Source organism: Stegostoma tigrinum, chromosome 19, assembly GCF_030684315.1.
Source record: "Stegostoma tigrinum isolate sSteTig4 chromosome 19, sSteTig4.hap1, whole genome shotgun sequence".
Lineage (NCBI taxonomy): Eukaryota > Metazoa > Chordata > Chondrichthyes > Orectolobiformes > Stegostomatidae > Stegostoma > Stegostoma tigrinum.
Window position 1 is genome coordinate 3,238,268 of NC_081372.1, and position 22,881 is coordinate 3,261,148.

The 22,881-nt window shown below is 49.3% G+C and overlaps 1 protein-coding gene across 1 annotated transcript in view; it reads right to left on the reverse strand.

The window, feature by feature from the left end:
* LOC125461643 (DENN domain-containing protein 3-like) overlaps window positions 1–22,881 on the reverse strand; it is a 161,400-nt gene that overhangs the window by 86,962 nt on the left and 51,557 nt on the right. The window contains exons 2-8 of the mRNA XM_048550597.2: window positions 18,531–18,673; window positions 16,970–17,219; window positions 8,659–8,774; window positions 7,382–7,524; window positions 4,517–4,628; window positions 3,297–3,416; window positions 2,424–2,642 (exon numbers count right to left, since the gene is read on the reverse strand). Of these exons, the coding sequence (XP_048406554.1) occupies window positions 2,424–2,642; window positions 3,297–3,416; window positions 4,517–4,628; window positions 7,382–7,524; window positions 8,659–8,774; window positions 16,970–17,219; window positions 18,531–18,650 (1,080 nt within the window). The 5' untranslated portion in view covers window positions 18,651–18,673. The remainder of the gene's footprint in view (window positions 1–2,423; window positions 2,643–3,296; window positions 3,417–4,516; window positions 4,629–7,381; window positions 7,525–8,658; window positions 8,775–16,969; window positions 17,220–18,530; window positions 18,674–22,881) is intronic.

A 22,881-nucleotide genomic window follows, 5' to 3' on the forward strand; every position in this document is an offset into this window, starting at 1 on the left:
CTCCGACACTTCTGCCATCTACAATCCAACCCCACCACCCAAGACATTTTTCCATCCCCACCCTTATCTGCCTTACAGAGGGACCACTCTCTCCGTGACTCCCTTGTCCGGTCCGCACTCCCCTCCAACCCCACCACACCCGGCACCTTCCCCTGCAACCGCAGGAAGTGCTATACCCACCCCCACACTCCTCCCTCACCTCCATCCCAGGCCCCAAGATGACTTTCCACATCAAGCAGATGTTCACCTGCACATCTGCCAATGTGATATACTGCATCCACTGTACACGGTGTGGCTTCCTCTACATTGGGGAAACCAAGCGGAGGCTTGGGGACCGCTTTGCAGAACACCTCCGCTCAGTTCGCAATAAACAACTGCACCTCCCAGTCACGAACCATTTCAATTACCCCTCCTATTTCTCAGACGACATGTCCATCATGGGTCTCCTGCAGTGCCATAATGATGCCACCTGAAGGTTGCAGGAACAGCAACTCATATCCCACTTGGGAACCCTGCAGCCCAATGGTATCAATGTCGACTTCACCAGCTTCAAAATCTCCCCTCCCTCCTCCTACCGCAACCCAAAACCAGCCCAGCTCATCCCCGCCTCTCTAACCTGTCCTTCCTCTCACCTATCCCCTCCTTCCACCTCAAGCCCATCCCCACTTCCTGCCTACTATCCTCATCCCGCCTCCTTGACCTGTCCGTCCTCCCTGGACTGACCTATCCCCTCCCTATCTCCCTACCTACACTCACCTTTACTGGCTCCATCCCCGCCTCTCGAACCTGTCTGTCTCCTCTCCACCTATCTTCTCCTCTATCCATCTTTGATCCACCTCCCCCTCTCTCCCTATTTATTTTAAAACCCTCTTCCCCCTCCCCCTTTTCTGATGAAGTGTCTAGGCCCGAAACGTCAGCTTTATTGCTCCTAAGATGCTGCTTGGCCTGCTGTATTCATCCAGCTCCACATCTTGTATTCTAACCTAGCTACCAGTTCAGGTCCAGTGGCCCTTCTTGCAGTGGTCACTGGATTTGAACTGTTCACTCTGATTTCTCTGCACAGATACTGCCAGACCTGCAGAGTTTCTCCAGCAACTTCTATTTTTCAGTTTCAGTTTCCCAACATTGGCAGTTCTTTCTTGATATTCCGAACTGGGTGATCCTTCCGTCACTCAGCCAAATCCAGAAATATGAAGGTAGGTCACCGAGATAACAAAGTGTGGGGCTGGATGAACACAGCAGGCCAAGCAGCATCTTAGGAGCACAAAAGCTGATGTTTCGGGCCTAGACCCTTCATCAGAAAGATGTTCATCCAGCCCCACACTTTGTTGTATCAGATTCTCCAGCATCTGCAGCTCCCATTAGCACAGGTCACCGAGACGTGGTTGAAGGGGTCTGTTGGAAGGAGTGGCTTGAACAGACAGGGAGGTAGGAGAAGCTTTGTGTGGGAAATCCAGAGCTCAGGTCCAAGCAACACATGACCAGTGACAGAGCAATTAAAATTGTAGAATCTCAACAGATCACGAAGAAAGCATCAAAAAGGTCTTGTCATTTTCTAGACCTGCGTGGGGTTTGAGTAAAAGGGAGAGGGGAGAACATGAAGGGCCTTCAAAATGAAGATTAAGTTTTAAAAGGAAGGTTAGTTTCAAAAGCGACAATTTGCCTGACTGCAGCTGATGGAGGTCAGTGAGCTCAGAAACAGCTCAATGTCTGCGATATCAAGTTGGTTCAAGCACAGCTGGATTGGCAATTATACACAGGCAGTGTCCGCATGCAAGAACATCAGTGACGGTGTTCCAATCGCTTGTAATGGTCGGTGCTGAGGGAGCGGGCACTGTCGGAGGGTCAGTGCTGAGGGAGCGCCGCACTGTCGGAGGGTCAGTGCTGAGGGAGCGGGCACTGTCGGAGGGTCAGTGCTGAGGGAGCGCCGCACTGTCGGAGGGTCAGTGCTGAGGGAGTTTTGCACTGTCGGAGAGTCAGTACTGTGGGAGCGGGCACTGTCAGAGGATCAGTGCTGAGGGAGCGGGCACTGTCAGACGGTCAGTGCTGAGGGAGCGCCGCACTGTCGGAGGGTCAGTGCTGAGGGAGCGGGCACTGTCGGAGGGTCAGTGCTGAGGGAGCGGGCACTGTCGGACGGTCAGTGCTGAGGGAGCGCCGCACTGTCGGAGGGTCAGTGCTGAGGGAGCGCCGTACTGTCGGAGGGGTGGGGGGTGTCAGTGCTGAGGGAGTGCCGCACTGTCGGAGGGTCAGTGCTGAGGGAGCGCCGTACTGTCGGAGGGGTGGGGGGTGTCAGTGCCGAGGAAGTGCCGCACTGTCGGAGGGTCAGTGCTGAGGGAGCGGGCACTGTCGGAGGGTCAGTGCTGAGGGAGCGGGCACTGTCGGAGGGTCAGTGCTGAGGGAGTGTGGTGTTGCCGGTGACTGACCTCGTTGATTGTATCGAAGTGTCTGGAATGGCAGCCCATGAGGAAGACAGTGGGTGCCATCACGAGGTCCAGCATCTGATTGGCCAGGACTGGGATGTAGGGGTGTCTCCATTGGAGAGGGTACAGATAATGGATGAAGCACTCGGTCACCAGAGTCAGCAGTGGCCAGTTTGTGGAGAAGAAGACCAGTCTCCGCTCGGTCAGGATGTATGTGACAATCTGCAGGAGAGAGTCAAAGAGTCATTCCCAGCCTGTACCTGAAAGGCAGATTCTACCCCGAGCAACACACTCACACACTCCCACTCCCACACACCCACCCCCACTCCCACACAGCCACACTCAGCCCCACACCCACTCCCACACCCACTCCCACACACACATACACACTCACATACTCACACACTCCCACTCCCACACACCCACAGCCACTCCCCCATTACACAACCACACTCCCACACAGCCATACTCAGCCCCACACCCACTCCCACACACACATATACACTCACATACTCCCACACACCCACGCCCACTCCCCCATGCCCACTTCCACACAGCCACACTCCCACATGCCCACTCCCCCACAGCCACACTCCCACACACACCCACTCCCACACACACCCACTCCCACACACACACCCACTCCCACACACACACCCACTCCCACACACACACCCACTCCCACACACACCCACGCCCACACACACACCCACTCCCACACACACACGCACTCCCACACACACACCCACTCCCACACACACATACTCACCCACACACACATACTCACCCACACACACATACTCCCACACCCACATACTCCCACACCCACTCCCACACATGTACACACTCTCTCTCTTTCTCTCTCTCTGGAATTACCTGCAGGACAGTCTCCGGTTTGAAGCAAAGGAATGGGATGTGGAGGCCGATGTCAATAACCGGGCTGTCGATATCCTCAGGGGGTGACAGCACGATGCTGAGGGGGCCCAGCTCAAAGCACTGAGCAGCACGAGGCCCGGAGAGAGGGGGAGGAAATGAGGAGACAGTCAGGTATCAGTTACTTTCCAAACAGATCAATCACACATGTCCTGGTCAGGTACCACCTAATAGTGGGTGCTAGGCTGGGCTCCCCATCATTGTCCCAGTGCCGGGGTCAGCATGGGGGCTCCCAGTTTATGAAGGCTTCCTCAAGCTGCCCAGATCCTGGTTGGTGTGAGCAGACCTGATGGGGGTACTGCCTTTCCCTTTCTAACCGAGTATGAGTCGGAGGATCTTTGGTGAATTTCTGCAGTGCATCTTGTCGATCGTACACACTGCTGTGGCTGAGCGTCGGCGGGTAGAGGGAGTGGGATGTTTGTGGATAGTGAAGGTCATGGTGAATGTGGCATGCCCTATCCACCACCTTCCACAAGAAAATAGAGCGGAGAAATGAATTCCAACCCCACCCGGCAGCTGGAGAGCTCAGTCCAGCTAACTTAATAAATCTGAAAATAAAAAGTTAGTCCTGATAAGAGCAAAACATCCAGACTGCTGCTTCCAGAATATCCTTTGGGAATGAAATTGATGACACTAACCCTCCAAGCCTGGCCCCAACGTACCATCAGGAATGGTCTATTGGTCACTCGCTTGCACTCACAAAGGCTGCTCACTACCACCCCCTGCAGGGCAGTTACTCAATGCTACCACAGCAAGCGAGAGCCACATTCAGACTGAGGTGACATTGTCACTAGATGGTTAAACCAGAGGCCCAGGGAATGTTCTGGAGACACAAAGTCCATCAGGTGACAGGTGGTGGAATTTCAAATGAACAAAAGTCTGGAATTAAGAATCTAATGATGTGTGTTGTCAATAGTTGGGGGAAAGCCTATTTAATGCCCTGTAGGGAAGGAAATCTGCCATCCTCACCTGGTCTGGACTCCAGACCCACAGCAATGTCATTGGAATTTAACAGTTGATTGGGCAGTTAGGGATGGGCAATAAATGCTGTCCCTGGACAAAACCCACAAATGAATAAAAGACAAAATTCCTTGGTTTCATAAAATACCAGGGTTTGTCACAAACACATGAGATGATGCCATGTTTCTGAATGGACTCCTTACCAGCTGGATGGATCCTGGCGGTGGGCATGGGACAAGAGCTAACTGAGCTGCAAATGCTTTCACCTTCATTTCGAACTCTCTCTCTCCGCAGGACTTCAGGTCTAGCAGCAGGCTGAAGGGAGAAGGTGGACAGGTTACTGTGGGACAGCACTGATTCTCTCACAGTCACCTACAATCCCTCCTCCTCCCAGATCCCCACTGCTCTTTCCTCAGCCTCTCCTTATCTCCTGCGTTATGGGCTGTCCTTTAGCAACATGGCCATACACTGGCAATGCCTTATCTTTAGCACATGTCCCACCTCCTGACCCATCCACTGCAAATCGTACATCCCTTCCTGGGTTAGGCCCAACTCCCTCCAGTTAAACACTCACAATGCTCCCCAAGCCAGTTTCCTTAGCAACAATCTCTGTGCTCTGGCCACTGATCCTTAATCAATCCAAGGGAGACTGGATAATCTACTGGCTTTGTCCAGACTTCCTACTCTCCCAGATTTCCCAACGAGCTCTGAGATTCAACACCAAGTTCAGAAATCCCAGGTCAAAACCTCCAGGGCCTTGCCCCATTCCTTTCAATGTTTTAATGAAGATCTGTAGCTCAGGCTGCAGTTAGAGTTGTTGGTTGGTTCGCTGAGCTGACTGGTTTCCATACAAATGTTAATCTCCCTCGTAGGTGACATTATCAGTGCTGTGGAGCCTCCGTTGAAGCACTGTTGTTCTGTCCCGCTCTGAATTTATATGGTCCGCTCTGTCATGTTTCCGGTTTTGTGCCATGGTGGTATGTAGATGGGGTCTACTTCAATCTGTTTGTTAATTGCATTGGTGGTTGGGAACCAGGCCTCTGGCAAGTCTCGCGCCTGTCTTTGTCTCACTTGTAACTTTGTCCCAGTCAAACTGATGTCCTTCTCTGATGGAGTGTATTAAAATGAGGGAGAGTTGGTCATGCCATTATGCTGTGAGTTGGTGTTCATGTATCCTGGTGGCGAGTTCCCTGCCCATCTGTCCTATGTAGTGTTTCTCACATTTGCTGCATGGTTTTTTTTTCCCATTCATTCATGGAATCCCTACAGTGTGGAACAGGCCATTTAGCCCAACAAGTCCACACCACCCCTCAGCATCCCACCCAGACCCATCCCCCTATAACCCACACATCCCTGAACACTACGGGCAATTTAGCATGGCCAATCCACCTAGCCTGCACATCTTTGGACTGTGGGAGGAAACTGGAGCACCCGGAGGAAACCCACGCAGACACGGGGAGAATGTGCAAACTCCACACAGATAGCCACCCGAGGCTGGAATTGAACCCGGGTCCCTGGTGCTGTGAGGCTGCAGTGCTAGCCACTGAGCTCACTTGTCCTGCTCATTGTGGGTACGGGGTCTTTCGTCTTTGAGAGTAACTGGCGAGGTGTGGCTGTTGGTTTGTGCGCTGTCCTTATTCCAAGAGGTTATAGAAGTCAGTTCTGATGTGTTTCTGACATGGGGTAGGGTGGTCAGTGTGTTGGAGCGTACACTGTCTTCTTGGTGTTGTTTGTTGGCCAGGCATCGGCAGATATAGCTGTTGATTGCCATTGTTTGCAAAGATTCTGTATGAGTTATCACTCATTTACAACAGTAACCACCACCCCCCCCACCTCTCCCCACCCCTGTACCCAGCATCCACAAACAGAGCTGTGTCAAGACTCTGTTTAAACAGAGGGATAACTCACTGGAACACCCCAGAGCTGCATAAAAATGGAGAGGAAAACATTTGTGAAACAAGAAACCAGCTCAGCGAGACAACCAACCTCAACACACATCAGAACTGACTGCAAGAAACCTATGACCTCTTGAAATAAGGACAGCACACAAACCTACAGTCACACTTCGCCACTTACTCTCAGTCAAAAGTCCCCATACCCACATGAGCAGGATAAATGTGACATATAAACTGCCATGCAGCAACTGCGAGAAACACTACACAGGACAGACGGCCAGGAAACTCGCCAACAGGATACATGAACACCAACTCACAGCAAAACGGTACAACTAATTCTCCCTCATTTCAGTACACTCCAACATAGAAGGGCATCTGTTTGACCAGGGCAAAGTGGGACAGGTGAGACAAAGACAGGCGTGAGACTTCCTGGAGGCCTGGTTTTCAACCACCGATGCAATTAACAAACATATTGAAATAAACCCCATCTACATGCCACTATGGGACAAAACCAGAAATAAGACAGATCACCATGACAGAGCGGACCATATAAATTCAGAGCAGAACAGACCAACAGCGCTTTAGCAAAGCCTACAAATTCCTGACAATGTCACCTGGAACAGAGACAAAATGTTTGTATGAAAACCTGAGATAACAAGGTGTAGAGCTTGATGAACTCAGCAGGCCAAGCAGCATCATTTCTGAAGAAGGGTCTAGGCCTGAAACATCAGCTTTCCTGCTCCTCTGATGCTGCTTGGCCTGCTGTGTTCATCCAGATCTACACCTTGTTATCTCAGGTTCTCTAGTATCGGCAGTTGCCACTATCTCTGTACGAAAACCAGGCAGCTCAGTGAACCAGCCAACAACTCTTAAATAGCTGAAGTTAGTAATGCCTCTTTCATTGTTATGTAAACCTGCAATCAGCCCATCCTTTGCTTCTTTACTCCTGCCTTGTGCTGTTAATTTTTTTGACATTTAATCGCTCCAAGCCTCCCCCTTAGCACAGACCTTCCCTTTTGTCCCACTCTGGAGGTCCCCAGCCCCTTTCCCAGTCTCTTGCTCAATCCCTGTTACAAGTCTAACTTTTCCCATTCCCTGTGATGGGTCATTAGCTTTCTGTCTCCACGTGTTCCTGGCCCTACTGGGGTAACAGGGGCTGGTTAACTCTCTTACCAGGAAAGGCAATCCTTCAGGACTGTATAATATGGAAACTTGGTGATGACACAGATCCCAAAGGGAACCAGGACTTTGAAAGGTTCAGTAGAGTCCATTGTGGGGTCAATGTCCTCTGGGGGAGACTGGTATAGATCGGACTCCTGCAAAGGCAAAACCTGAGGTCAGACAATGATGACTTCACTTTCCCAAAAGACTTCCCTCCTCCCTTCCCCCTCCCCAAGCCCACTCCGTCCCTTCCCCAGTGCCAATCTTCCTCCTGCTGGGCCTGAGTCCCGTTGCCCCTTTCAGACAATCTTCCAGGCTAACCCTGAGAACAAAGAGTCATCAGTCATCCCACAAGAAGGGGAGGGGAGGGGTGGAGACGAGAGAGGAGTTGTGGGGGGGTGCATCACCTCTGTGGAGATCAATCCCACCCCTGGCGCATCTTAACAGCAAAAAAAAACTTACTGTAACCTTGAGCAGTAAGCCTAAACTGAGATGCTGCCTTTAGTTATAGCCCTGTCACTAATTTAGGAAGGAACAGGAGGTGGTCATTTGCAGTTTGTTCCACCATTCTGTTAGAAAATAAAAAAACAGGAGCAACAATAGGCCATTCAGCCCCTCAGGCTTGTCCTGCCATTGTATAAGATCATGGCTCATCTACCCCAGCCCTCATGTCCTCTGTAGGGCAGCTCCTCACAGCCCTCAACTCCCAATATTCAAAAACCTGTCTACCTCCTCTTTCAATACTTTGAGTAATTTAGCCTCACTGGGATCCAGACATTCACGACACTCAGAGTGACGCAATTCCATCCCATCTCAGGTTTAAATGAGTGTCTCTTTATTCTGTAAGTGTTCTTGAGTTCCAGACCCTTCCACGAGCTCCTGGCTGACCTGAACCAACTCTAGCTAGTCCCTTTGGATCCATATTCCTTATTAACAGACCCAAGCAATTCCCGTACAATACCATGTGAACATAACCGTTAGGAGCAGCGGAGACCAGTCAGCCCCTTGAACTTACTCTACACCATTCAATAAGATTGTAGTTGCTCTGTTGAGGTTTCTGTATTTCATTCTATCCCGATAACCCTCGATTCGCTGCCTCATAAGAAACTATCTGCCTATGCTATAAATATATTCAATGACCCCAACTCCACTGCTTCTGTGGCAGAGAGTTCCAAAGGCACACATCTCTCTGAGAAAATAAAATGTTTTCTAGTTTTAGAGTTCTCATTATAATCCCACACATTAATAACCCAGCATTTTGTATGAAACGCATAGTTTCAAATGCTCACCTTTATCTCTCTGTTAATGTGAAGTACCACTCCCTGCTGTCTGTTCCCGAGGATATCTGTCAGGACCAGGAAATGAAAAGACTCTTCCTGCTCTTCCACTGGAAGCTTAAATCCATCTGGGAAAGTTTGAAGCAGAGAGCAAGTGACAGAGAGAGTCGAACACAGAGAGAGAGAGAGAGAGAGAGAGGACAGGTGTGGAGGGTGAGAACCAGCAACAGTTACAGAGAGAAGGAAAGAGTGAGCAAGGGAGTGAGGCATTCAGGGATTGGTATTGGTGTGAAACAAACAGAATCAGGGTGAGAAAGAGACACAGAGAAATGCAGATGGAAAAACAAAAAGGAGTGAGAAACAGAGAATGAAAACATAAATATATGAACAGGGGAGACATAGGACAGAGAGAGAAAAAAAGATAGACCAGGGAGAAACAATACAACATAAAAGAAAGGCCAGGACAGAGAGAGGGAGAATGAGGGACATACAGACATATACAGGGTGAGAGATAAACAGAGAGAAATAAAGAGCCAGAGGTAATGAGAAACACCAGGACAGTTAGGGAGACAACAAAAACAGATAAAAAAATTTAAATAACTCTGCCTCTGATTTCCTATAACCCGACAAAGAAATAATCCTGGAGCAATAAAGACAATGTAAAGACCCATAGTCCCAGCAGACCTTAGATCTGCTTTGTCATTAGAGAGGGCAGGAAGCGAAGGACAACAATATCGTAGATTGCGTGGAAAGGCTGATAAAAAAATGATGATTGATGGAAAGGTCATGATTGGATAAAGAAGGATTTCTCCCCCACCCATTACAATGCATTCCACAAGGACAGATAGGGATTGGGGTGGTTTGGAGTAATTGTGTAAGTATGGTGGACTGTCGCTTTAAGAGTCTGATCATGTGACAGGGAGAGAACTAGTTGCTGGCTGCAGAGTGAGCATCTCCTTAATAAATCTCCTGTTGTTTCATCTCAACCTCCTGTTTGTTCTTACAACCTAACACACGGGGTGGGTGCTTTCGCTGTTTGTGGTTGGAAGGTTAAGGAAAGGGAATGTTTCACTGGTTACTGTTTGTGTGCAAGATGCAACAAGGGGAGCAACTAACATCACAGGATTCAGAAGGAGGCTATTCAGCCCCTCGATCCTTTTCTACCATTGTACTGGATCATGGCTGATGTATCTCTGAACTCTATTCATATACATATTCCTTGATAAGGCCATAAGATACAGTATATAGGAGCAGATCCAGGCCACTCAGCCCATTGAGTCTGCTCCTCCATTTGGCATTGGCTGATATGTTTCTCTACCCTATTGCCCTGCCTTCTCCCCATAACCCTTGACCTCCTTATTCATCAAGACCCTACCTATCTCTGTCCAAATACCCTCAATGACTTGGCCACCACAGCCCTCTGCAGCAAATAGTTCCACAGATTCACCCGCATCTGGATGGAAAAATTCCTCCTCATCTCAGTTCAAAAGGGTCATCCCTTCACTCTGAGGCTGTGCTGTCAGGTCCTAGTCTCTCCTACAAGTGAAAACATTTCCACTCTATCCAGGCCTCTCAGTATTCTGTCAGTTTCAATCAGATCCTCCCTCATCTGCCCAAACTCCATTGAGTACAGACCCAGAGTCCTCAACTGATCCTCATATGACAAGCCCTATATTCCCAGGATCATTCTTGTAAACCTCCTCTGGACTCGCTCTAACACCAGCATATCCTTCCTGAGATACAGGGCCCAAAGCTGCTCACAATATTCCAAATGGGGTCTGACCAGAGCCTTATACAGCCCCAGCAGTACATCCCTGCTCTTGTATTCCAGCCCTCTTTGAAATGAATGTTAACATTACATTTGCAGTCCTATCTGCCAATGGAATCTGCACGTTATCCTGAAGAGAATCCTGAACTAGGACACCCAAGCTCCATTTCAAATTTCCAAAACCTTTCCCCATTTAGGAATTAGTCAGAGTCGGTTTCTCACACAGAGAGTGGTGGGCGTGTGGAATGCGCTGCTGGCAGTGGTAGTGGAGTCAGATACTTTAGAGACTTTTAACAGGCACATGGAGGATAGTAAAATGTAGGGGATGCAGGGTAGATTGATCTGAGTGGGATAATGGGTCACCACAACATCATGGGCCGAAGGGCCTGTACTCTGCTGTACTGTTCTACGTTCTACGTCTCTATTCTTCCTAGCAAAGTGTATAACCTCCCATTTCCCCAAATCTTGTCCCATCTGCCACTTTTTTTTGCTGACTCTGCTCATCTCTCCAAATCTTTCTGTAGCCTCCCCACTTCCACAACATGAGCTGTCCCTCCACCTATCTCTGTGTCATCTGCAAACACAGCGACAATGCCCTCAGTTCCTTCATCCAGATCATTAATGTATAACGTGAAAAGCTGTGGTCCCAACATCATTCCCTGCAGAACTCCGCTCGTCACTGGCTGCCTTTATCCCCCCTCTCTGCCTTCTGCCAGTTGGCCAATGCTCTCTCCATGCCATTACCTTGATTCTAACACCATGGGCTCTTGTCTTAATTAGCAGCTTCCATGGGGCAGCTTGTCAAAAGCCTTCTGGAAGTGCATGAACCCTACAAATGTTTATTGATAAAAGTCTTGAAATTATCAAGTAAATCCTAGCCACATAACCCACTCTTTAGGGAAGAGAGTTGCAGATTTCCATTGCCCTTCCCTGTGTGTCCTATGAGAACAGAGTTTGGTTTATAACTGTTAGAGTTTAGAGCAGTGAGAGGTGATATTTTGAAGATGCTGAGCTGAATGGATGGGTGGATACTGTGTGGAACTTTCCTCTTGCAGGGGAGATTCAAAGCGATGGAGCAGCATTTGAGATAGAGATGAAGAGAATTTTTATTTTGTGAAAAAGTTATGAGGGTGTTTCCCAGAAGGAAGTAGAGACTAGATCTTTAAACGCATTCAAGGATGAGTTGGGGAGATTTTTGATCAAACTGAGAGACTAGTGTATTGGAGGTGAGGTCAGTCATAAAAGTCAAGTTGAGATCACAATCAGAACAGCCATGATCTTAATGAATGGTAGTACAGGCTCAGGGGCTGAATGGCCTCCTCCTGTTCCTAAGTGCTATGTCCCCATATCCTAAGTGTTTCCTGACAATCAGTTTTAATGGCTGGCTGTAATGTGAAGATACTGTCCCCTTGTTCTGGACTCCCCTTAATGCGGGTAATAGTTTTTCTACAGCGATCCAATTCAATCCTTCCATAATTCTCAATTCCCGATGCATCCTGTCCTCCTGAACAACGTCTTGCGGATGCTGGAGATCTGAAATAAAAACAGAAGTTGCCGGAGAACCTCAGCAGGTCTGGCAGCATGTGTGGAGAGAGGGAAACTGGTAAAGTTTCGTGTGTGGTACGGCTTCTTCAGAACCCCGCTAAATTAACTCTTTCAGCCCTGGTGTTTTTCAGGTGAATCTATGCTACGCCACCCCCTCCCCTCGATAGGGTCAGCATCCCCTTCCTGGTGGGTGGCCCAGCATTGACCCCATGATCCCAGGCTGCTCAGACTACAGTGTGATGCTGTCTTGGGGCTATGGTCTGGACATTACTTGCAATTATCGACAATGCCCAGAGATTGGAAAATAAATCTTGCGTTAAACCACCAACAGAAGGCCAGACTGAAAAAATGGCATTTATTGCTAAAATAATAGAGTATGAAAGTAGGGGAACTTTGCTGCGATTATACAAGGCATTATTAAGACCACACCTGGAGTATTGTATCCAGTTTTGGTGGTCCTTTCTTGAGGAGGGATGTAGTTGTATTAGAGACAGTTCAGAAAAGGTTCACTCACAGAAATGAGGGGTTTGCCTAAAGAAGAAACATTGAGCAGCTTAGGTTGATAGTCTGTGGAGTTTTGAAGAATGAGAGGAGAGCTCATTGAGGTCTACAAGATACCAAAAGGGATTGACAAAGTAGATGTGGAAAGGATGTTTCCTCATGTGGCAGAATCTAGAATGAGGGGCCATTGTTTTAGGATAAGGGGCCGCAGATTTAAAATAGGTGAGGAGATGGGGAGAAATGACTTGTCTCAAAGGGTCATGAACCTGTGGAATTCATTCCCCCAGACTGTGGTGGATGCTGGGACATTGATTAAATTTAAGGAGGGGATAGACAGATTTTTAAACAGCAATGCGTTGAAGGATTCTGGCGAACTGGCAGGAATGTGGAGCTGAGGCTGAGATGAGATCAACAGTGATGGTATTAAGTGGCCAAACAGGTTTGAGGGGCTGAATGGCCTCCTCGTACTCCTGGTTCTTATGTTGTTATGACTTTGAGTCTACTCAGCGAGAAGATTAAGTGCTTCTGCTCTGCAGGCTGAGCTAATGGATATCTTTCTGTAATCTTTAATATTGGAATAAATCCTCAGACAAAGACAGAAAGACAATAATTATTTGGTTTCTGAAAACCAGTGAGTGTCGGCGTGGGATGGGGGGAGTCAATGTCATTCTGACCCGACCTGTCCAGTGGGCACTGACAGTGGTCCTTTTTGAAGCAGGTGTGAATGGATTCAGGATGTATAAAAAAGGTAAGGTTTGGTGGGAGAGTTCATCTAAGGAACAACTGTTACCCACTACCCATGGGAACAGCAGGAGGCCATTCAGCCCCTTGATCCTGCTCCACCTTTCAATGAGATCATGGCTGATCTGTGGCCTAACGTCATATACCTGTCATTGGCCCATATCCCTTAACACCTTTGTTTACTGAAAATGTAGCTATCTCAGAAACCCACCCCCCAGCTGCTTTGGAAACCCCCTTTCCTCCAACTACCTCTTGACCAGCTGGAGGACAATCAGCTATCATGCCTGTTCTGGCCCTTTGAGAGAGCTATCTAATCAGCCCCACTTACTTTGCTCGTTCCCATTGCCCTCCAAACCTGTATGTTTCAGGAATTGAACAAATTGGATAAAATGATTTATAAATGCCATGTGTCCAGGCATAATGCATTCTACCTTTCACCCCACTTTGAAGATCCCTTCAGGGCCTTACCCAGACCTCATGGCATGGCTTGGGATCCCAGCTGTGTGATCAGAAACTGCCTACAGTGAGTGAGATACAGGCTGGAATGATCCTAATGGTGAGCTGGTCAGATTAGAACCGTTTAACATTCTGAGAGGATTTGACAAGGGAGATGCTGAGAGGTTGAAGGTGGACAATCTCGAACCAGAGACTGAACCTATCAGAATAAGGGGATTGGCCGTTTCAGAATGAGGTGAGGAGGAATTTCCAGAATCAGTCGTCCTTCTCCCCATAAACCTTGATTTTCGTTCTGATTAAAAATCTTTCTATCTCAGCATTGAATGTCCTTACAGACCAGCCTCAACAGCCCCCTACAGGAAAGAATTCCACAGATTTCCTGAAATCTGAGAGAATAAATTCTTTCTTATCTCCAACTTAAAACTGTAGCTTCTAATTCTGATTCCATACTGCCTGGTCCTAAACTCTCCCACAATAGGAAATACCTTTTCTATATCTACGTGACCTAGTCCCCTAAGATGTTTCAAAAGGCCGCCACTCATCCTTCTAAATTCCAATGAGTACAGACCCAATCTATTTGACCCCTCTACAGCAGACAATTCCTCTGAGTTAACATTCTCTGGGCTGCTTCCAATGCTAGTCTATCTTTGCTTAGATAAGGGACCCGAAACTGTTGACAATATTCCAGCTGTGGTCTGACTAGTTCCTTGCATAGTTTCAGTAAAACTGTCCTTCTCTTACACTCCATTCCCTTTGGCATAAAGTGCACTCCATTTCCAAAATACTAGCAGAGGAGGATGCTCCTGTCAGGGCTCCACTGCTCCACCTGTTCATTTACCGTTATTTCTCTCATCGTATCTTCTCTCCCCTCAGCACTGGAGATGAATACTGCAGTGTCAGACGAGAGGGGGAACAGGCAGCCCCGGGGCAGTGAGAGGGGGAACAGGCAGCCCCCGGGGCAGTGAGAGGGGGAACAGGCAGCCCCCGGGCAGTGAGAGGGGGAACAGGCAGCCCCCGGGGCAGTGAGAGGGGGAACAGACAGCCCCCGGGGCAGTGAGAGGAGGAACAGGCAGCTCCCGGGCATGGAGAGGGGGAACAGGTAGCCCCCGGGGCAGTGAGAGGGGGAACAGGCAGCTCCCGGGCAGTGAGAGAGGGAACAGGCAGCCCCGAGATGGTGAGAGAGGGAACAGGCAGCCCCGAGGGGGTGAGAGAGGGAACAGGCAGCCCCGAGGCGGTGATAGGGGGAACAGGAAGCCCCGAGGGGGTGAGAGAGGGAACAGGCAGCCCCGAGGGGGTGAGAGAGGGAACAGGCAGCCCCCAGGTGGTGATAGGGGGAACAGGAAGCCCCGAGGGGGTGAGAGAGGGAACAGGCAGCCCCGAAGGGGTGAGAGAGGGAACAGGCAGCCCTGAGGCGGTGATAGGGGGAACAGGCAGCCCGAGGCAGTGAGAGGGGAACAGGTAGCCCTGAGGCAGTGAGTGAGGGAACAGGCAGCCCCAAGGGGGTGAGAGGGGGAACAGGTAGCCCCAAGGCAGTGAGAGTGGGAACAGGCAGCCCTGAGGCAGTGAGAGGGCGAACAGGCAGCCCCGAGGCAGTGAGAGTGGGAACAGGTAGCCCTGAGAGAGTGAGAAGGGAAACAGGCAGCCCCGAGGGGTTGGTGATGGTGAGCGGGTGGTGAGGGGGATGGGGAGGTCAAGCCCTTGTGAGAAGTGAGAGCCCAGCATGTCCAGGCACTTATGGAATGTGATGTTGAACTATTAACTGTGCTTCTTTGTTTTTGCTTAAGTGGCACCATGTAAATTTTTCACTGTACTCTTGCGAGTGAGTGCATGTGACAATAAAAACTAATTCTAATTCTAATTCTAGTCCCACGTTCCCTGCTCTTTGCTCAATTCTGCCTTTCCTTGCTGTGGTGATCCATTTAGGATTTGATCCAGGCTTTGGGAAAGTACCAACAGGATTACACAATTGTTTCAGAGATAATGGGAACTGCAGATGCTGGAGAATTCCAAGATAATAAAATGTGAGGCTGGATGAACACAGCAGGCCAAGCAGCATCTCAGGAGCACAAAAGCTGACGTTTCGGGCCTAGACCCTTCATCAGAGAGGGGGATGGGGGGAGGGTTCTGGAATAAATAGGGAGAGAGGGGGAGGCGGACCGAAGCTGGAGAGAAAAGAAGATAGGTGGAGAGAGTATAGGTGGGGAGGTAGGGAGGGGATAGGTCAGTCCAGGGAAGACGGACAGGTCAAGGAGGTGGGATGAAGTTAGTAGGTAGATGGGGGTGCGGCTTGGGGTGGGAGGAAGGGATGGGTGAGAGGAAGAACCGGTTAGGGAGGCAGCGACAGGTTGGACTGGTTTTGGGATGCAGTGGGTGGGGGGGAAGAGCTGGGCTGGTTGTGTGCTGCAGTGGGGGGAGGGGACGAACTGGGCTGGTTTAGGGATGCAGTAGGGGAAGGGGAGATTTTGAAACTGGTGAAGTCCACATTGATACCATTGGGCTGCAGGGTTCCCAGGCGGAATATGAGTTGCTGTTCCTGCAACCTTCGGGTGGCATCATTGTGGCACTGCAGGAGGTGCCACAATGATGCCTCCTGCAGTGCCACAATGATGCCACCCGAAGGTTGCAGGAACAGCAACTCATATTCCGCCTGGGAACCCTGCAGCCTAATGGTATCAATGTGGACTTCACCAGTTTCAAAATCTCCCGTTCCCCTACTGCATCCCTACACCAGCCCAGTTCGTCCCCTCCCCCCACTGCAGCACACAACCAGCCCAGCTCTTCCCCCCCACCCACTGCATCTCAAAACCAGTCCAACCTGTCTCTGCCTCCCTAACCGGCTCTTCCTCTCACCCATCCCTTCCTCCCACCCCAAGCCGCACCCCCATCTACCTACTAACCTCATCCCGCCTCCTTGACCTGTCCGTCTTCCCTGGACTGACCTATCCCCTCCCTACCTCCCCACCTATACTCTCTCCACCTATCTTCTTTTCTCTCCATCTTCGGTCCGCCTCCCCCTCTCTCCCTATTTATTCCAGTTCCCTCTCCCCATCCCCCTCTCTGATGAAGGGTCTAGGCCCGAAACATCAGCTTTTGTGCTCCTGAGATGCTGCTTGGCCTGCTGTGTTCATCCAGCCTCACATTTTATTATCTTACACAATTGTTTGTCTGTTCTGTGAATTCTGGTCTGCTTTAACTCTCCAACCTATTGGCCAGTGAAAACAGTGTTAGCCTCCAGGAGATAAAGAGCCCATTGATAGTCTGCCTGTTAAGCCATTCCCCTTCATCCAGAACAGAGCTGTCAAAGTCTCTCACCTGGGAAGCACAGCTCCGGCAGGCCACACAGCTCAATACCCCTCGGAACGTTGAGGTGCTCCTTAAAATGTTCCCCATTTCCAAAGAGTTGGCTCGAAGAGAACGTTGATGCTGTGATCTCTTCTGGCTTTTGCAGTGGGCTCTGTAAGTGGGTGTGAGCGTTTGTCTGCGGCCCAGTGAATGGTGGTGCGTGAATGGACAAAACCTCTGGGATGACATCTGTAGTATCAAAGAATTTGCTGTGCATGTCCTGCACAAGACGGAGCACATCATTAATGAGCAGCAAAAAAACTGTGTGACATAGTACAGGGCCTCAAAACCACTCCTCCACTGTCTCGTTGTTCACTCAACTTATTGACTAGTTAATGACTGGGTTGATGTAAAAAGGGGGGAAACAGGTTGGACTTGTGTGTAGAAGGAGCTGTAGGGTCAAATTGCTAATGAACTCTATTCTCAAAGAAAGGGTTCTTTAAAAGGACCTTACAGCACAGGATGATGTCCCCTGGTCAAGGGTCAATCCCACCTCAAGACAGATGACCATGGAGATGTATCATAACACATCGAAACAAATAGTTTAAAAGAAAGGGTCTCACTGACAGGCTTGGAAACAAACAGCCAAAAGCAGACATTGCTGGAAAGGCTCAGCAGATCTGGCAGCATCTGAGAAGGAACAGTGGAGTTAACGTTTCGGGTCCAGTGACCCTTCCTTCTGTCCACGGAAGCTGCCAGACCTGCTGAGCTTTTCCAGCAATCTCTATTTTGGTTTCCGCTTTAAAGCTACCGCAGTTTTTTCAGCTTTTATTCTGGATCTGAAAAAAAAATGCCCACGGGCTATGGGCTGGCTAGGCCAGCAATTATTGATGCCCCCTTACTGCCCAAAGAATCAATTGCAACACTGTGGGCCTGGAGTCACATGTAGGCCTGACTAGGTAAGGATGGCAGTTTGCTTCACTCAAGGGTATTACTGAAATAGGTGGGTTTTCACAATGACCAACAATGGTTACATGGTCGCCATGTTGAATTCAAACCTCATCCTTTATCATTTATGTTTAACCCATGTCCCCAGAAATTCACGCCTTGGTCAGGAACTGGGTCTCCTGTGCCTGACCATGACAGGGCGAACCCTGTTGAGCAGCATCCTCTGTGTGGAGGTTAGGAGAGGATGAGATCAGGCATTGACTTCCCCTGCATTCCGGTTGGGCTGTGAACTGATGGCCAGCACCCACAGGACATGCTCCCAGCAACAAAGGCAGTCCTAAGGTGGAGAGAGAGACAAGACTCCAGGTCTGCACCACAGCTGGGATGGCTGTTACCTGGACAACAGGGGAGCAGGACTGAGGAAGTAACAGCCAAATACTGTGGATGCTGGAAACCTGAAATCGGAACAGACAGTGCTGGAGAAACTCAGCAGGGTCGGTGGGAAGAGAGAAACAGTGAAGTGAATCTTCTGGACGACTGGGGAAGGTGTTTGATTGCAATCAGAGCAGGATGTTGCAGTCAGAGTAAATAGGAAGGCAGGAGTCCTGTCACAGCTGTTGGGTGTATAACTCTGGGAATGTACCTGGATCACTCGCCGCAGGGTTTTGGGAGGAATCCCAATAATGAGGCACATCTCCAGCAACCTGTGACTCCGCAAGCCAACTTCTGCATCACCTGCCACCGACTCACTTCCTTTGTTCATTGTCCCGAAGGTAAGGCCAGCAGCTGCAGGGGAAACAGAAGCAAAATTATCAGCAACACTTCACAATGATTCCAGCCGTTTCTTGAATATGTGTTCTTTCTCTCAGGACCAAAAGCAATATTTACATTTATGTACATCCTAAAGGAGAAGAAAGAGGGGGACAGAGTCGTTTGTGGGGGAGGTTAGCTTGGGGTGCCGATTACAGTCCAGTACATTTCCATGTCACTTCCGTCATTCTCCCTCCACCTTTCTCTTTAGAATCATAGAATCCCTACATTCAGCCAATGGAGTCCGCAGTGACCCTCTGAAGAACACAGCCCCCAGCTCCACCCCATAACTTCACATTTCCCATGGCTAATCCACTCAACCTGGACATCCTTGGACTGTGGGAGGAAACCGGAGCACCCGGGGGAAACCCACGCAGACACAGGGAGAATGTGCAAACTCCACACAGACACAATCGCCTGAAATCGAATCTGGGTCCCTGATGCTGTGAGGTTGCAGTGGTAACCACTGAGCCACCTAACGATCTGATTAATTTCTTTCACAAGATTAAAGTCTTCTAATTTGATCGCCTCTTGTAGCCCTCGTGAACTGTTTCCTTTAACCCTTTCTTGCAGCCAGGTGGATGTGTACAATGGGGAAACAATAACCAGGCTGAGTTCCTCAAAGTTGTCAGCTTTAGGAAGGAAATCCCTGAGCTGAGGAGCAGGCAGCTGAAGGCACGGCAGCTGTTGGAGAATACAGGGCTATGGGAGGCGGTGACAGAGATACAGAGAAGGTGAAGATAATGGAGGGGAGAAAAAAACCCCGAAGGACTGCAGAAGCTGGAAATCAGAAACACAAACAGAAATTGCCGGGAAATCGGAGCTGGCTTGGGAGCACCGGTGGAGAGAAATCAGAGTTAGTGTTTCAGGTCCAGTGACCCTTCCTCAGAGCTGGGAAATAAAGGAGAGATTCATTGCAAGCACAAATTATGGGAGTGCTGATCTGCGAGCTAATGTGGGCACAGGACACAGTGAGTAAGTGAGAATATCACTGCAATGTCAAAATCCTGGAATTCCCTCTCTTTCAGGGCATTGCGGGTCAACCTACCGCACGCGGACTGCAGTGGCTCCAGAGGCAGCTCACCCCCATCTTCTCAAGGGCCAACTAGGGACAGGTAATTAACGCTTGGCCCAGCCAGTGGTGGCCATGTCTCACAAATTAATAAAACTAAAGATATAACTTTTAGAGATTTTGATTAGTTCAGTTTAATAGAAACTTCAAGGAGGAGGCTGTGCAAGACGTTTTGGAATGACCAAGAGGCTGGATGCTGGCTTGAGGATGTTGCCTACTGAGCACGATCAGTCGTTGACATGGGTTAGTGAACAGTCCAATCTTGACCCAGATCTTGGGTCATGAGGAGCAGGATGTCCCATGATGGGATTTGCTTCCCCTCTCTGCTGTCACTCTGCCTTATCATTAAGGAATTTGGACCCAAAGTTTTTTCAGTTTGATGGACAAGTTGTTGCTATTTTGAACAACTGGGAGTGAGGTCCTCCTCTCATGACTGTCGATGCTGTCTCACTTCAAGGACAGCTTCTGAGTACCTTTGAAGAAGAAAGGGTACATGACAAAGGCAGGGATGAAGGTTTTAGATGAGACTGGGAGTGGGGGTTGGGGGTGAGAGGTGCAAGTGAGTGATATCATGGAGGTGGAAGTAGGAGGTCATCATGATGGAGACAGGAGGTTCTGAAACTTAGCTTAGCACAGGAAGCTGAAGAAATGGATGCATCCTGTTGACAGGAGGGGAGATGGATTTGGACGCTGAAGGAATGGAAAGTGTGGGCAAGCAGGCTAGCACAGGCGGCATGGTGGCACAGTGATTAGCACTGCTGCCTGACAGTGCCAGGGACCCGGGTTCGATTCCATCCTCGGGCAACTGTCTGTGTGGAGTTTGCACATTCTCCCCGTGTCTGCATGGGTTTCCTCTGGGTGCTCCAGTTTCCTCCCACAGTCCAAAGATGTGCATGTTAGGTGAACTGACCATGCTAAATTGCCCGTAGTGTTCAGGGGTGTGTGGGTTATAGAGGGATGGGTCTGGGTGGGATGCTCCAAGGGTCAGTGTGGACTCGTTGGACTGAAAGGCCTGTTTCCACACTGTCGGGATTCTATTCTATTCTATTTCAGAATCCAGGGAGAAGTAGTGGAGAGAGCCTGGTGCCATCAAAATACTCAGAGAGCTTGGTGTCATCTCTTCAAATGGCAAGACCAAATGGAAGCATGGAGATGAAGAAGAGGAGGGGGCCAGAGGTAATGGTTGGGAGCAGGGAGGGACAACATTGTAGTTGTGCCTCTAGCTACAGCTGGACAAGAAAGAGTTAACTAGCAGAGCGTCGGCCACCACTGGAGGACGATGGTGTGGTCAAAGACAGCAGACAACTCAAGAACATATGGAGGAGGAGCAGGAGTAGACCATTCAGCCCCTCGAGTCTGCTTCTATTTAATATGATCGTGGCTGATCTCACCTCAGCCTCAACTCCACATTCCTGTCCCCATAATCTTTCAACCCGTTACAAATTATAAACCTGTCTACTCCCTCCTTACATTTACTTAATACATGAGAATCCACCACACTCTGTGGGGAGTGAATTCCACAGATCCGCCACCCTTTGAGAGATCAGGAGTCACACGACACTAGGTTATAGACTGACAGGTTCATCTGAAAACACAAGCTCTCTGAGAATTGCTTCTTCTTCAGGTGACTAACACCTGAGGAAAGAGAGAGGCTCTGAAAGCTTGCGTTTTCAAACGAACCTGCTGGTCTATGACCTGGTGTCGTGTGACTCCTGACCTTGTCCATCCCAGTCCAACACCAGCATCTCCACAACACGACCCTTTGAGAGAAGTAATTCCTCCTCATCTCGGTTTGAAATCTGCTCGACCCTTATCCTAAAACTATGACCTCTCGTTGTAGATGCCCCACACGAGGAAACATCTTCTCTCCATCTACTTTGTCAATCCCCTTTAGCATCTTATGTACCTTAATTTGATCTCCTCTCATTGTTCTAAACTCACAGAAAATAGGCCTAACCTGCTCAATCCCTCTTCAAAAGGCAAACCTCTCACCCCTGCGACAATTGAGTGAATCTCCTCTGAGCTGCCTCCAGCACAGCTACGCCCACAGGCAGGCGCGGTCTCACTAGTTGCTGTGTACTGAAGACTGAGGAGGGGCAGATTATCCCCATTACAAACACATTCAGTATCACCTGTCTTTGACCAGCTTGTTTCTGTACAGGATTAAACAGCAATTAGGGAAAGACATATGAAGGTTTAGAGATTCTGTACCCATCAGGACCGGGCTAGCATGGGGGTAGATACAGAGTAAATCTCCCTCAACACTGTTCCCTATCAAACACTCCCAGGAAAGGGACAGCACAGGGTTAAATTCACAGTAAAGCTCACTCTAACTGTTCCCCAACAGTGAATCCCAGGACAGGGACAGCACGAGGTCAGATACAGAGTAAATCTCCCTCAACACTGTTCCCTATCAAACACTCCCAGGAAAGGGACAGCACAGGGTTAAATTCACAGTAAAGCTCACTCTAACTGTTCCCCAACAGTGAATCCCAGGACAGGGTCAGCACGAGGTCAGATACAGAGTAAATCTCCCTCAACACTGTTCCCTATCAAACACTCCCAGGAAAGGGACAGCACAGGGTTAAATTCACAGTAAAGCTCACTCTAACTGTTCCCCATCAGTGAATCCCAGGACAGGGACTGCACGAGGTCAGATACAGAGTAAATCTCCCTCAACACTGTTCCCCATCAAACACTCCCAGGACAGGGCCAGCTCAGGGTTAGATACAGAGTGAAACCACTTGTAACATTTCCTTAGCTTTGTTGTCTTGTTGTGAAGCTTTCTCTCGAGTGCTCACAGATTAACCTTTGAGCATTTTACATGAAAACTTACCCTGCTTCAACTCATGGCACAGCTTTATCCTGTGACCAAAGTCTACCCCAGTGAGCACATCTGCAGGCCAGTTTATTATGTCTATGTCAAAAATACTCTTGCTTTCAGTGTTTGACGTGTTCCCCAAATTCTCTCCATCCAAGTCAGTTCTGATTTATTTCCAAATGCCTGAGGCTGTTTTTGTTCGTGGACTTCCACATCTACTTGCCTCAACACTGGAAGGTCCTGCCTGATGTTTCCATCAGTCCCCACACAACATGTCAAGCCTCCAACTGT